The sequence below is a fragment of the Henckelia pumila genome, chromosome 4 (genome assembly GCF_033568475.1).
Source record: "Henckelia pumila isolate YLH828 chromosome 4, ASM3356847v2, whole genome shotgun sequence".
In the NCBI taxonomy this organism is placed as follows: Eukaryota; Viridiplantae; Streptophyta; class Magnoliopsida; order Lamiales; family Gesneriaceae; genus Henckelia; species Henckelia pumila.
The window spans coordinates 80182038-80197317 of NC_133123.1; the positions used below are offsets into that span (position 1 = coordinate 80182038).

At 34.8% G+C, this 15280-nt stretch overlaps 2 protein-coding genes and 1 long non-coding RNA gene across 6 annotated transcripts; 1 reads left to right on the forward strand and 2 right to left on the reverse strand.

Moving 5' to 3' along the window:
* Positions 1 to 5596: 5596 nt before the first annotated feature.
* Positions 5597 to 9019, reverse strand: LOC140867110 (uncharacterized). Its single transcript, XR_012145043.1, has 4 exons — positions 8813 to 9019; positions 8091 to 8281; positions 6194 to 6262; positions 5597 to 5799 (listed from the first exon to the last, which is right to left on the reverse strand). It is a non-coding gene; the product is annotated as an uncharacterized lncRNA (long non-coding RNA).
* Positions 9020 to 9971: 952 nt separating this feature from the next.
* On the forward strand, positions 9972 to 12247 carry LOC140859978 (protein REVERSION-TO-ETHYLENE SENSITIVITY1). Of its 4 annotated transcripts, none has more exons than XM_073262684.1 (3): positions 9972 to 10172; positions 11053 to 11484; positions 11701 to 12247. In XM_073262684.1, the coding sequence occupies exons 2-3, from the start codon at positions 11200 to 11202 to the stop codon at positions 12121 to 12123; spliced, it is 708 nt and encodes a 235-aa protein (XP_073118785.1). In that variant the 5' UTR covers positions 9972 to 10172; positions 11053 to 11199; the 3' UTR covers positions 12124 to 12247. The 4 variants fall into 4 exon arrangements, with proteins under 4 accessions (XP_073118785.1, XP_073118784.1, XP_073118786.1 ...); XM_073262683.1 differs by having other exon boundaries at positions 9972 to 10168; XM_073262685.1 differs by having other exon boundaries at positions 9972 to 10168; positions 11162 to 11484.
* LOC140859977 (pentatricopeptide repeat-containing protein At3g57430, chloroplastic) lies at positions 12218 to 14981 on the reverse strand. The gene has a single exon (XM_073262682.1). It carries the CDS (start codon positions 14944 to 14946, stop codon positions 12346 to 12348), a length of 2601 nt encoding a protein of 866 aa, XP_073118783.1. The 5' UTR covers positions 14947 to 14981; the 3' UTR covers positions 12218 to 12345.
* Between the last annotated feature and the right edge of the window lie 299 nt (positions 14982 to 15280).

The window sequence follows — 15280 nt, forward strand, 5'->3', positions numbered from 1 at the left end:
CATTGAGGGTTACACAAGTAATGGATTACTAAAACCCCATAGAGATAGTTAAATTTAAAGAGTTAAATTTAATGAAAGAGAAATTGGATTTCTCAACTAAAAGGAGTGGAATTTCCTAAAATGACATAATGATGGGCATTTTTGGAAATCACTGAATTCGGATTCAAAAAAATTATCTTGACTCTAAAAGATGCAGAAATGGTTTCTGTGCACATTGGTGAAATCAGTTTATCAATCGGAGTCACGATGAATTTTATATTAATTTTTATAACAACGGGCTTGGCTTGTTGGGCTTAAGTTATGGATTGTGGGTTTTAAGGAGTTAGAGTTCTGATACAATTATAACTAGAAATTATCTATAAATAGAGGTGTTGGGTTCGAAAATCAAACACTTTGTGTCTTATAATTTTCGAAATTACACTCTAAATATTCTAAGGGTTTTTCGAAATCCTTGTCCCTCCCGGAGAAAATTCAGACTTGTGATTTTTGTGAAAAATTACAATTCTGAATTAACAGATCATATCTGTTTATTCTCTACGCAAAACTTCTGATTGATTTCTAGTGCAGTCAATCAGAGGGTTTCTGTTTTTTGTTCGTGGACCTTATTCCGGTGATTGATCGTGACGCCATCGGTTCTCGGGATATAAAAGAAGAGCAGATTAAATTCTGTTGGTGTCCATAATCTTGCTTCGAGATTGAAGGTAAAATATTTAATTAATTATTATTTATTTTACTTGTGTCATTTAATCGTTAAACGTTTTGATACCCATGATATGAAATTGTTTCATATCAAAGAAAAATAAATTTTTTAAACTTCCGCTGCACCGGGTATCGATTCAATTGATCTGAACACGGTTTTCCAACAGAAAGAGGAGACATCAGTGTCGAGAGAGTGGCCTCTACAGACAATATTGTTGATCCGCTTACTAAGCCCTTGCCAGGACCATTGTTTGACAAACATCGTGAAGCAATGGGATTGCGTAGTGTGACTAGTTGGCTTTAGGGCAAGTGGGAGATTGAAAGAGTGGGTGCTCGGTTAGCCAACTTGTGGCTAAGGGCTTTTGTGATTCTATGTATAAACAATCTTTTGTTTAATATAATTTACACTTTTATAATGGCATTGAATTTATCTTTCTTCATAATGTTATATTATGATATACTATTGTTGTTTTGATAAAGACCTTGAATATACTATAGTGTATGTAAGATGTGGTAGCAAATGGGGATGGCTATCATGAAACACATCTTATAGTCACTGTATATTCTAAACAGTTCCTAGTCAATTGAGTCGTCCGCAAATAAGGATAAGGATCGCTCGAGATTGAGACTAGCATTTGCGATGCCGAGTACCACGTTTCATTGGTATGGAACATAGAGATGTTCAAAGCATGCAAATGGATATTCATATGATGAATGATCGAACTACCCTATTCGAACTTTCCAAGTAGTTATTACTTATCGAGTGGATAAAGTCCGCGATTTTGGTTGTACACCATTAATCCTTATTACTTGAAACATCATTGAGACTCTATATGCTAGTACTGTACTTTGACTCGTTTACCGACTCTATTAGGGTCATCAGGTGTCGGGATTGGGTACAGTTACGACACATATAGGAGTCGATCCTTTGTTGTCAAGGATTCACCACATACTCGCGAGTGTGGATATCCTATGCGATCTGAGGAGATATTAGTGTGACGAATCTCTGGCCAGAGTACATGATGTGTTTTAGGTTACTTGGTGTTCCTAGTAACACATGCGATGTCACTAATAGATCTCCAAGATGTTATGCATAGTTATCGAATCTCAAACGACTCTCGATGCACCAATGGTTGTTGATTCAATCGGGATATTTGGTTGAAGGGACCGTACTGTATGCTAACCAAAATCTACTGGTTCTTGCAGCCACTATCAGTAATACCTAGGGAATCATGGGGCGATGTTGCTAGGCGCTCTTACCATGATTCGATGGGTAAGTCGGAAATTGTTGTTCCGAGTCACAAGGAGTTGTGAGCCCACGGCTAGCTCTATTCCTGAACCATTGTGGGTTACACAAGTAATGGATTACTAAAACCCCGTAGAGATAGTCAAATTTAAAGAGTTAAATTTAATGAAAGAGAAGTTGGACTTCTTAATTAAAAGGGAGTGAGATTTCCTAAAATGACATAGGGATGGACATTTTTGGAAATCACTGAATTCGGATTCAGAAAAATTATCTTGACTTTAAAAGATGCAAAAATGGTTTCTGTGCACATTGGTGATATCAGTTTATCAATCGGAGTCACGATGAATTTTATATTAATTTCTAGAACAACGGACTTGGCTTGTTGGACTAAGTTATGGATTGTGGGCCCTAAAAAGTTAGAGTCCTAATATAATTATAAATTAATCTAGTCTATAAATTATCTATAAATATGTAAGCAGTGTTCAAAATTCATAAGAGAATTCAGTCTAGAAATTTCGAACACTACATATAATTTTCAAGAGGATTTTCGAAAATTCCTCTGTCCCTTTTGGAGAAAATTCGACTTGTGATTTTTGTGAAAAATTACAAATCGAATTAACAGATCATATCTGTTTATTCTCTACGTAAAACTTCTGATTGATTTTTAGTGTAGTCAATCAGAGGGTTTTTGTTTTTCATTCGTGGACCTAATTCCGGAGTTAGATCGTGACTGTCATTGGTTCCCGGGATTTACAAGAAGAGCAGATTAAATTCTGTTGGAGTCCACAATCAAGCCTTTGCTTGACGAGGTAAAAATTTAATTGTGATTTTATTTTTACTTGAACAAATTTAATCGTAAAAGTTTTGATACCCATATATGGAATCGTTTCATATAATAAAAATAAAATTTTAAACTTCCGCTGCACCGGGTATCAATTCTTAATTGATCTGAACACCGTTTTCCAACACGAACTTGGGTTCGGAAGGCCCGAGCTACTTCGGGGGGCCCGAACTGGTCCGTGTGCTCCGAACTATTTTGGTCCTTCTGAACTCATTTTTGGACCCCCGGGACATACCCTACAATTTTCGGACGTTTCAGATCTGATTTTCCACTTATTTTCACCAAATAAAGACTCCTTAAACATGTTTTGACATTTTTAAAATTATATGTCATTTTTTAACATGTTTAAAATCATTAAATATTGTAAAATGGAACCGGGCTACTACACTTTATCTGTTGGACACCAATTGAAAGTCAGAATACATCTTGACAGGTTGGCACCCCTTTCCCGAGCTGTCCTCAACCCTGTCAAAATAGCTTCATACTCTGCATCATTATTTAGACGCACGGAAATCCAACCTTACTGTTATCTTGATTTTCTCCTGGGTAGGAGAAATCAACGCCACACCAATCCCGCTTCCCTCCATGTTACTGGCCCCATCCATCGGGACTCTCCATACTTCCTCCTTCCCAAAAGAAACCATCTATGTTAGGAAATCTTCGATATCATATTCTCCCAGCTCAATGGTCCATTTCACCAATCTTCTTGAGGCATAGGGATGAGTCAAGATTTTACCCAAAGGACTATTAGTGAGGACAATGACTGGGTATGATAAGAAATAGGGCCTTAGTTTTAGGGCGGTGATTACTAAGGCCGGGGCCATCTTCTCCAGCTCTGTATACCTCATCTCGAGTCCCTTCAAAGCCTGACTTACATAGTAGACCGGCCTCTGATCTCCCTTCTTTTCTTTGATCAATACTAAACTCACGGTGTGTTCAGTTGCTGAGAGGCATACCCACAACCTTTCCCTAGGCTCGGGCTTCACCAAAACAGGTAGGTTGGCCAGGTAATCTTTCAGCTCTTGGAAAGCTTGCTCACACTCCTTTCCCCAACCAAACTTCTGAGATTTCCTGAGTACCTGAAAGAAAGGATAACTTCGATGGGCAGATCGAGATATAAACCGAGAAAAGGCAGTTATCCTCCTGGTCAGGCGCTACACATCTCGAGATATAAACCTGAAGTGAATGTTTTACTTTATTTTTCCAAATTTTTGTGGTGCTTTTATTTCTATGTATTTATTATTTTTTATTGTTATAAGATTCTTGCTTGGATATCTAATTTTGTTCTTTTGTTTTTTGTAAATATCAGTAAATCATGTTGATTATTTGTTATCTAGGTTAGTCGGTTTTTTGTTTGATCCAGATGGTCGATTATTTCTTTTTCCTTTTGATATTTTTGATGTAATCCACCGTGGTTTGGTTTAATCTCTTACTTTTTTTACTATTATATTTAGTCTGAGCACCACTTTTATTTGTAAGATGGTATGGATTTTCTTTTAATTTCCCAAGAATACCCTCTTATTAGGTGGAGAAAAGGAATGAAGTGGTCTTATGGTAACCATCAAATTTTTAAACAAATCCAAAAAAAGGGTCAATTATACTTTTATCTATAACACTTTCAAGCTTTGGACGATAACCTATGTGTCTATTTTTTTTTCATTTACGTTACTCATAATATTTATACATGTTAGAAATTTTGATATTGCAATCTTTGTGGTTGGAAATTTATTTGCAAATGCATGCATCATGCATGTATTAAATATTTATATTATATTATTTGCACATCTAACAAAATATTTGTATACTACATTACACACACGGCACGTGTGCATTGCCACTAGTATAATATTATGTTTTTCCAAGAAAAACAATGCTCGTTTCTTGCGGTAAATAAATAAATTCAAGTATGGTGAGCCTTGAATCTTGATTAATATCACCCCATGCATATCTAATTATCTACTAGCGACCGAGGCAAACGCGACGCGTGTGCGACGTTTGTACATGAATATTAAGCGTAACATGAGTAACCATGTGTGTTATATGATTTAATTTTATGATAAGATTGAAGATGTAAGAAAATAATTGTATCTTACATCACAGTTGAAATGACATTGATATGCAGTTTGTGCATAAAATATTATTTAAAAAAACATATAATGAACGAATTACGCATTACTATTGTCCTTCAAATGTTGATTACAATAATAAAATTTAGAAAACATAGTTACGATATATTATTAATCACATCCACCTGATTTCAGAGACTCAAATATGAATTGTCCAACCAATGAGAACAACTGATAAAAAAAAATTAAGACTGGACTCTTTGACCCTCTCTACAGTTTCAATACATTATCCTAGCTCTAAGCTCTCTGTAAGCCTTCAATGTCTTGCACTCCCTCTACTCTTCGGACAAATTCTCTTTGGAATTTTGCATTTAGGAAAAAAGGTAGACTATTGATAAATACTTCATTGATACTCTTGTAGATAATAATTCGTATTTTTTAAAAGAAAAAAATTATGTTGACCTAAAAGAAGAAAGGAGAGTAAAATTACACACTTTCGGCAAATAGAACACTTTGCTCAACGTAAAAAAATCAAATACATACACCTTGGGCCATAAAAAATTGTGATCACAACGAATAAACTAAACACAAATAATTATGCTTCTCTGTTTTTTTCTTCTGCAAACCCATCTATATAAGTCACGCGGTCTCGACTTTTCCATGCCAACAAAATTGATAAGATTCTCATCTTCAATAGCATATTTAGAACAAAAACAGAATAAAATTCCATGAAACAAAAATAATTCTAAGGGTACCATAAATTAATAAGCATAAATGTTCTCAATTCAAAACATATATCAACAAAGGAAAAAAAAACACCACCAATTTAATTTTAAAGAAAGAACCAAGAATTGTTCAATTCTCAAAACTGAAACCGCATGAAAACCTGAGGCATTTTCCCATGCATTGTCAAATTCTCGTTGCTCATGAATTATTTAGAGACAAACCTGTGAAATTAACAAACATATGGAGTTAATTTAAGTAAAAATCTCAGAATAGCTCACGACTTTATGGAAAATAAAAACAATATTTTAGAGATGAACGATATCCATAAAATAATAAACATAAAACAGCTCAAAAGCATAATCTATGGCATCAAAGCAAATGAATTGTGGGTAATTGACATAGCCATGCTTCTTTTTTTTTTCAAAAATAAATACGGTGTTGAAAAAATCCTAAACATTCTTGCGAAACTATTCAATAGAATGAAGAAAACTTATTAGTTACCTCGTGATGAAATTGAATTTCAGAGGAGGAATAAGAGTGTTGTTGTTTTTTCATATGGATCAAACCAATGAACCTGTCAAAGTCTAAAAATATAAGAAGAGTGCTTATCAATACCTTCAGTTCACTTTCCAGAGACAGCCCATGCAAGAGTGAGGAATGTGTTTGCACATCGTTATTAAAATCCTGAACATAAAATAGAGTAAGAGTAATCACATTATATTCTCATCCAAGTACTGTTCAAACACCATAAGCACAAATTCACACCTTTCACAAATCCCAGATAACCTTCTTCTTAAGTATTTGAAATGGCAGTATGCTTGTTCAATATTTTCTACATGTTCAGATTACTTCATTTCAATTAGTGCCTTACACATAGTCGTAACTTTTCCATATTGTAAAACAAAATATATTCCCAGAGAGGAATAAGTATCATAAACTATGGCATTTCAGCAAACCTATTTATCTCAAGGACTTTAACATTCCAAAAAAAATCCGATTATTTTTAGATTATGTCGTTTTAGTTGTAAGACTTTCTAAATTATTATGATTTCATAACTAATTATCTCACCTATTTACTTATATAAGCATATTTCTATTTTTTAATTAAATAATTAGCGTGCACGAATAACTTACGCTATGCGCTGCGCTATTCACGCTACGCTATCACAGGATAAAAACGCTACAGACCAACGCTACGCCTTTTAAAACACTGATTTTTAATATCTCATACATACTTAGAGATAAATACATTCAAATAAAATCAAATTCCTCACATGGATTTCTTGTTTTTGGACCTATAAATAATAATAGTATGATCATAATATCTTATGAATGAGTAAAACTTGTTAATTCCGGGAAGCAGAACCATCGCTTTATGAATGTAAAAATTTTATTTGATCAAATCAATCTATCATCTTATAATATGATATGATATTGGCTAAAAGACACTGTATTTATTGCTACAAAAATTGCAAATATTATGATTGCCAATAATTTGCACAATAAAAAATAAGTTTGCCAATAAACACAATAGATGAGATTGAAAAAATGCAATTTAATACAATATAACATTGGAATATTTTCACTAACTGTAACTGAACTATGTAAATAACACATTTTTTTTTTGAACCCAGCTATGTAAATAACACATGGCTGCACTAAATTATTTATTAATTTTAATGCATATGTTGTATCCATTAAACACAACTGTAACTTGTATTTTCACGACATAAAAAACTAACGATAGACAATATAATAGAAGTTGGAGTAGAAAGATTTTTAAATTTGATGAAATAAAAATAACAAAAATAAATATTTTTGGACGCTGTATATATTTTAAAATATTGATGTATGATTGACTTTATTTCCAGCCTTGTCTTACATTATGAGTTAATGAATCCAAACATAGCTAAAATATTTTTTCCATCTGAAGAGACCAACGCATGGGTACACAAAATTAATAGTTGAGCAAAGGGCTTTAAAGGGTAAAAGTAGTAGCTGCAAATTAAGAATGTATATCTCTGAAAGCACCATATCAAAGACAATTATTATTTACGAAGATGGTCAAACATAAACTGGATTAAGTTCATTTTCCGAAAAGTGAGAGAGAGATCACATTGTGTATGTCATGTTCTCTTTCCTCTATTTCTATTCCTCCACCATGTAACAATTTATGGGAATGTTGACATCAATGTACAATATTCAGAGTTAACAGTGGATAAAAGTGATTAAATTTATGTCAATCTTGGCATCAATGTACACTATTAATAATTAACACATGATAAAAGTTATTAGACTTTTGAATGCACTTAATTTAAGAAATTGGAAAAGGAAGCCAATATAGAATCATCCATCGAAGATTATATATCCATATCAAACCCCACAGTACAGTCCCACAGAAGTCTAAAAATTTCAGAATAAACATTAGCACACTCAATTGAACTTATAAAAATACCATATACCTCACCATACTGAAACTCCAAATTTATGGGCTTAAAATTAAATCCTTTACCTGAAGAACATCACTGGACACCAGACTGGACAACAGGATGTAGGTTATATCCAGGTAATCTTTCACAATATTAGCCCAGCAACCAAACCTCAGCAAGGACAAAATTTTTTCGTCAGCTTCTGAACGTTGAAGAACTTATTTTAATCTTCTTAACAACTCCACCGTTTGCTTGTTTCCTCACCTAAATGCTCCTGCCAAACGCATAGAAATTGAATTAAAAAAAAGCATCTGTTAATGTGGATTTAAACCAAACAATCTATACCAAAGAGAAAGCATAAAGAATAGAACTTCTCGTGACCCATTATGAATTGAAAATAGTAACCCATAAAAATGTATGATCACGAACAATTAAGAAATTATTTTTTTTTATTCATGAAATAAAAAGAACAAATCTTGTCGTTACCAATTATGAATGAGAACCAAGAACTCATATAAATCTGTAGGCCCAAACAATTAACCCATATAAATCTCAAAGCACGAACAATCTCAGAGACACGCACAACTGCAGAACAAAATTTCGAAGGATTTGCGGCTGGAATTAGTGAAGATTTTAGTAACCCGTAAACCTTGGAGTCTGTAAGCAACTTAATTTTTCAAACGATACAACTGATTTCACTCCTGAAAAAATCACCATAAAGTAGGAGTGTAGGACCTGAATCTTTGAAATAGATCATCATACACAGGAAAAAAGCTGTAAATTTTCAAATTCGTAAATCAAGTACCGGGTTTTTTGGAACCTGTAGGGTGTAGTAGATTTTTCAATCTGTTGTTTTTAGCGGTTTCGATTGAGAAGACGATGTAATTTGAGAAGAAGAGGTTGTAGCAAATAGAGGTGGTTTTGCCGAAGTGGAAGCTACAAACCGAACCTTGTTCATGGTTTTCTTCTTCCATGATGTCAGCCACAATGTAGGAGGAAGGAGTGGCTCTGTTTTTTTATTTAGACCACACCAAGTGATGGGTATTACAAAGCGTAGGTTTTCTTTTTTTTTTTTAATATTTTATTAATTGAATTATAAAATAGAAAAAGATTTATTGGGCCACACCAGACGTACTAAACAGTTTCTCTCATGCCCTCACCTCAGGCTTTATAAAATAGAAAGAGATAGAAAGAGATTTATTGGGCCACACCAGACGTACTAAACCGTTTTTCTCATGCCCTCAGGCTTTATAAAATAAAAATAGAAAGAGAATAGAAAGAGATTAATTATAAAATAGAAAGAGATTTATTGGGCCACACCAGACGTACTAAACCATTTCTCTTATGCCCTCAAGCTTTATAAAATAGAAAGAGAATAGAAAGAGATTACTATTATCATTAGAGAGGAGTCTATACAGAGATTTGGTCGGATGTTGCGACTTATTTCTCCTCCTCCTCCTCTTCTTCTTTTTTTTTTAATACCATATATTTATTTTTCTTTCCTTTTTATTTATTTGTAATTTCAAAAAATTATCAAATCAAAATACCCTATCCATTTTAACTACAAATAAAATATTTTAAAAAAAAAATACTATACAAACACGTAACACGACTCTTATATGTTATAATCTTACATATTATTAAAGTAGAGCATAATTTAGTAACGAAATTAAAATTAATATGATGAAATCAAAAACGAAATATCTAAATATTCTTAAAAAACAAAAAATAAAAACAAAATAAAATCTCTATATTTATTTTGAACTTTATTTAACAATACTTTTTTTATTTTTATACTTTCATTTTATTTTTAAAATTAATTGATTTGAAACAAATATAATAAAATACTGTAATGTATCAAAAACAATACTTCTTCTATCTTAATTAATTTTATTTATTTATAGTATCAAACCACCGCTACCTTGTTTATTTAATATTCATTAATTAATATTGCAGATGAGAGGGTGGTTCATGAACCTTTCCAAGTTCCAATTTTCCTGTCTATAAATAAATCTTTTTTTTTATTTGGGAAAAAAAAAATTCAGTGTTGAATGTTGATGAACACATATGCGTGGGTATGAGAGAAAACAATAAAATCTTGTTTCATTTAGCAATTGGTAATCCATTTAATGTTTGAAGAGGTTCCCGCAAGTTTTTACAGGTAGGTATGCTGACAATTTTCCTCTTTTTATTTCACTTTTTTTATACATCTTTCATTTTATTTCAATCATCTCACTCAGATGTTTGTTTATTACCACTTCATCGTATTGGCAAACGGTTTTGGATGTTTGATAAATATTTACAGCTGAATTTTCAAGATTCCGTTTTGTATCTGATAATTACTGCCGAAGTTTGATGTTTAAAACCTTTTTGTTTCTGTTTTAGGTTTAATCATTCAAATTAGTAATTAACGGCACGCTGCTGTAAATTGATTGCGTACTTTGTTCTAGTATTCCTGTGATTAAAATGAAAAAACTTTATCATTGAAATGTTTTGAAGTATATGTCAGTAAATATTGAATTGGCCAAGCACCTTGTTTCTTAGTGATCAAGTGACGGGTTTTGTAGGCAGGTGATAACTTTCAAACTCTTTCATCTGTAGGATTGTCTTAGGAATTTATTTTCAGATTATTTTTATGCATCAAGAGCTAAATGTTTATGTATTTTAAATATGCTTGAAATCTGCAATTGAATGGAATGTTCTTGCAACCAACTTGATGTTTACTGTTGTAGTTGAATCTGTGTTGGTTGTTGCAGGTTTTTTTTTTGAAGACTGACTCTGTCTTATATCCATATGGAAGTGTATGAGTAAATCGATGAGTCATTAGTCATCATGATTATATTCATATGCTTTCGAGATTCTTACTGACTGATCCTGGTTACTTTACCTTGATATGACTTGTTCCACCCTGAGTTCACAAATTTATTGCCTATAAATGCTTAGTTTTTCTGTACTTGCGAAACCCTTTTTTTTGGGGGGGTTTCCTTTCCAAATTTTATCCCATTTCTCCTCCTTTTACTATGTACCTTGTTTTTGTTATGGCAGAGTTGATATTCCATATTGGTGGCAACTCGATAAATGTATGTAAATTAGCACCTGATGGAATTGTTTCAGTCGGAATGTTATTTGATGAGTAATTAATTTGGACTGCAAGGTTGCACTTGCCATTATTCTGGAGGAAAACTTTCTCTGATGGATTTTAATATTGCCAACATGGTTAACAGTAAAAGTGTTGATGGAAGTATACAGCATGAATTTTGGCCGCTTGATGAAATAGACCCAAAAAAAGCCAAATTCCCATGTTGTGTTGTTTGGACTCCTCTGCCTGTAGTCTCATGGTTGGCACCTTTCATTGGACATATCGGCATTTGTGTAGAGGATGGTACCATCTTTGATTTTTCTGGTTCTAATCTCGTGAATCTCGATAATTTTTCTTTTGGATCTGCTGCCAGATACCTTCAGTTGGATAGAAAGCAGGTATTGCAAGGGTATCAATGGATTAAAATTGCCATTTTTGGGCATCTCGATTTTTCACTTACAAACAATTGAAAAGAATGGTTACTTGGTTGTGAAAAAGGACCTTCCATATTATTATTATTATTTTGGTTGAAAAAGTTTACTGTTAGAGAAAATGTATTTAAGTACATCGAAGGGGAGCATTGAACTTTTGTGAAACTTTATATGTTTGAGCAGTGCTGCTTTCCTCTGAACTTCGTTGAGCATACATGCAAGCATAGGCATCAGCATTCCGAGTATGGAACCGCAATCACCTGGGATGATGCCATCCAGTCTTGTACACGTCACTTTGAGCACAAATCATACAATCTCTTCACATGCAATTGCCACACATTTGTCGCGAATTGCCTGAACCGTGTCTGCTATGGTGGATCGATGAATTGGAACATGATAAATGTTGCAGCTCTGATACTGTTGAAGGGTAAATGGGTTGATGGGTTATCTGTCTTGAGGTCATTTTTCCCTTTCGTCGCAGTGCTCTGCTTTGGTGTTTATATGGTTGGATGGCCATTTTTGGTAGGATTATTATCTTTTTCATTCCTTCTTGTGGCATGGTTTTTATTGGGAACATACGTTTTTAAAAGCCTACTGCATTGTTAAGACTGTTGTGTTTCTTGGCAGAAGATTTAACCAGAATGTAAAGATACTTCGCAGAATTTGGATAACAAAAAAAAACTTGAAATAGTATGTTTCTGTATTTTCATTCTCAGTAAAGGACTGATCCGTTAACAGCAATGATGCGCATTCCTTGTCTTTTCATTTGACAAGTCACGGTATTTGTGTTTGGAGAAAGCTCCCTGTAAGTCTACTACATCATAAATATCACCAATAATCCCCACACGAGCAAGCTCCATCCTTGAAATGGTGGAATCTCCTCATGTCCCTCACAACAATCTCTCGGCCTACTATCTTGGACATAAATTTAGTAGCAACATGGCAGTCGTTGCAGACTCTAAGATTCTTGGCCACTCGAATGGTTGTTCCAGGTGGGGTATTTAGAAGACCAAATGCTATTGCCAATCTCTCGCTATGTCCGCACAAGAGGATCTCCTTTTTTTGTTCGTCAATGTTGTGGAGAACACAAGATGTATCTGGTACATAACCATCCTTTTTCATTCTTTCGAATAATTGGTTTAGAAACCTGTATAGCTCTTCACTTTGTGAGTGTGTCTCATCTCCGGCCAAAAACTTATGAACCTTGTTATCAAACTCAATCCAACTGCAACCAGGTTCTTTTCTTACCCCCATAACCTTCATTTTTTTCCTAACATCTGTAGCTTTATCCCAGAGCCCAGCATGGGAATATATATTGGAAATTAAAACATAATGGCTATCAACTTTTGGCTCCAACTGAAGCAGATTTAGGGCTGCAATTTCACCTAGCTGAATATTTTGGTGTACCCTGCAAGCACCAAGCAAACTACTCCATGCTCCTATCTTGTCGAGTTCAGTAGGCATAGAATTAATGATTTGATAAGCTTCATCCAAACGACCTGCTCGACCAAGAAGGTCAACGGCACAAGCATAATGATCGGCGTTAGGTTCAAGGCCATACTCTTCTTTCATTCTGTGGAACAATTGTTGAGCTTCATCTACCATACCTGAATGACTGCATGCTGCAAAAACAGCGATGAATGTCACTTCATTTGGTTTCACTTCTCCACCTCTGGCTCCTGCCACTAGAATGTTAAAAAGTTCCATGGCTCCCCGTCCTTCCCCATGCATTCCGTAAGCCATGATCATGACATTCCATGTTATCACATTTTTGGTGGGCATACTATCAAAAATTCTTCGAGCTTCTTTTAAGCAACCACACTTGCCATACATATCAACCAGGGCACTTCCAACAGCAACATCTGTTGCCAGCGCATTTCTAATGGCATAAGCATGGATCTCTTTTCCTTTCTTCAACGCAGCCAGAGATGCACAACCAGGAAGAACGGTCATAAGTGTTATTGAATTTGGTTTAACCGAGACCTTGATGTTATCGTTAACATTACCCTTCTCAGCTTTTATTCCTTCTATTTGCATATGAGATAGTGAAGCAAGAGCTTCTTCGTGGTATCCACGAACCACGTATCCAGTAATCATAGTATTCCAAGACACGGTGTCTTTACTCTCCATGTTGTGAAAAATATAGATGGAGTTATCTATCTTTCCTATCCTACCATACAAGTCCACCAGTGCATTTTGCACATATAAATTGTTTCCAAGACCCAACTTCAAAACGTACCCATGTATACCTTCTTTATCTGCAAAAGCTTCACAATGCACACAGGCTGGCAACACACTGGCCATGGTGGTTGCATCCGGAAGATAACCCGAGATAACCGTTAACTTAGAGAATAACAACAAGGCTTCGTCATAAAACCCATTTCGTGTATAACCAGCAAGCATAGCATTCCAGAGAGCTAGTTTTTTATCTACTGCACCTTCAAAAACACTTCGAGCGCTTGCAACTTCTTTACAGTTGCAGTACATGTCTACCAAAGCGCTAGCAATGAAGGAATTTCCCAGAAAATCACCATTCCTCAAAACATAAGCATGAATTTCTTTTCCAGTACCCAGTAACTCCAAATGAGAGCATGCTGGAAGCACGCTTGAGATTGTGACTCCATCAGGCTGAAATCCTTGAACTTTCATTAATTTGAAATATTCCAAGGCCTCAACGAACATATCATTTTGGGAAAAAGCACTAATAACCGTGTTCCAAGAAACCATGTTGCGGTTAGTAAACCACTCAAAAACATTCCTAGTATCATTGATTCGTCCTATTTTTGCGTACATGGCCATCAAAGCGCTATATGTAAAGGTAGTTCTGTCATCTGCTCGGAGGGTATATCCATGAACTTGCTTTCCAAGCCTTAACCCGTCACGCCTATTCAGGTTGCTACAAGCAAGCGCTATGCTAACCAAAGTAAAGGAACTGGGTTCAATTCCCTCCAATCCCATAAGACGAAATGCCTCCAAAGCTAACTTCCATTCCTCATATTTACACACAGCATTAATCATCGAATTCCAAGAAACTTGGTCCCTCTGAGGAATTCTATCAAAAACCTTGAGAACCTGGTCCAAGGAAGCACCACATTGAGCATACATATGCAAAAGTGTGTTGGAAACGGTGACCGACTGGGAATGATAGCCGAGTTTGATAGCAGACCCATGAATCTGTTTTCCTAAATTCAGGTCTTGAAGACCTGAGACGGCTTTCAAGACTGCTGGAAAGGCAAAATTATCCGGTTGAATACCCAATTCTTGCATATATATGAAAGTAGAAACGGCTTCCTGGAAGGAATTCGAGCGGGATTGGAAGCGAAGATATTGGATCCATGAGTGTTTTGAGGGATTGTGGATCGGTTGAGTTGGTGACTCTGTTTGGAGGGAATTGGATACCGGAAGACTAGAGGATAGGAGTAGTGCCATCGTTGGAGCTGTGCTAGTGCAGTTTGGTCCCCATGTATCCTAGGTAAGATGACGTCTAAATTCAAGAATTCAAGATCTCTAAGTACACTTGAGCAGGAATGTTCAAAGATCGGTTTTATCCTATTTTTTTTAATATTTTGGTTCGGTTTTCGGTTTTACATTGTCTAATTCAATATCCGAATCATTTTAGTTCGGTTTGGTACGATTTTTTCCAATGTTCTAAAAAGCTCGCTTAAGCTCGCTTAAGCTTTAACACGCTTAATGTAGTAATCCAGATTCCATTTTAAGATAATAATATGTTAAATATGATTAAGGATTGGTAATTAATCAATTT

What these genes read in the sequence shown, in the direction of transcription:
- LOC140859978 (XM_073262684.1), top strand. Translation starts at nt 11,200, where the DNA reads ATGGATTTTAATATTGCCAACATGGTTAACAGTAAAAGTGTTGATGGA. An exon ending in TTCAGTTGGATAGAAAGCAG is followed by an intron (nt 11,485 to 11,700) that starts GTATTGCAAGGG and finishes ATGTTTGAGCAG; the next exon opens with TGCTGCTTTCCTCTGAACTT.
- LOC140859977 (XM_073262682.1), bottom strand. Translation starts at nt 14,946, where the DNA reads ATGGCACTACTCCTATCCTCTAGTCTTCCGGTATCCAATTCCCTCCAA.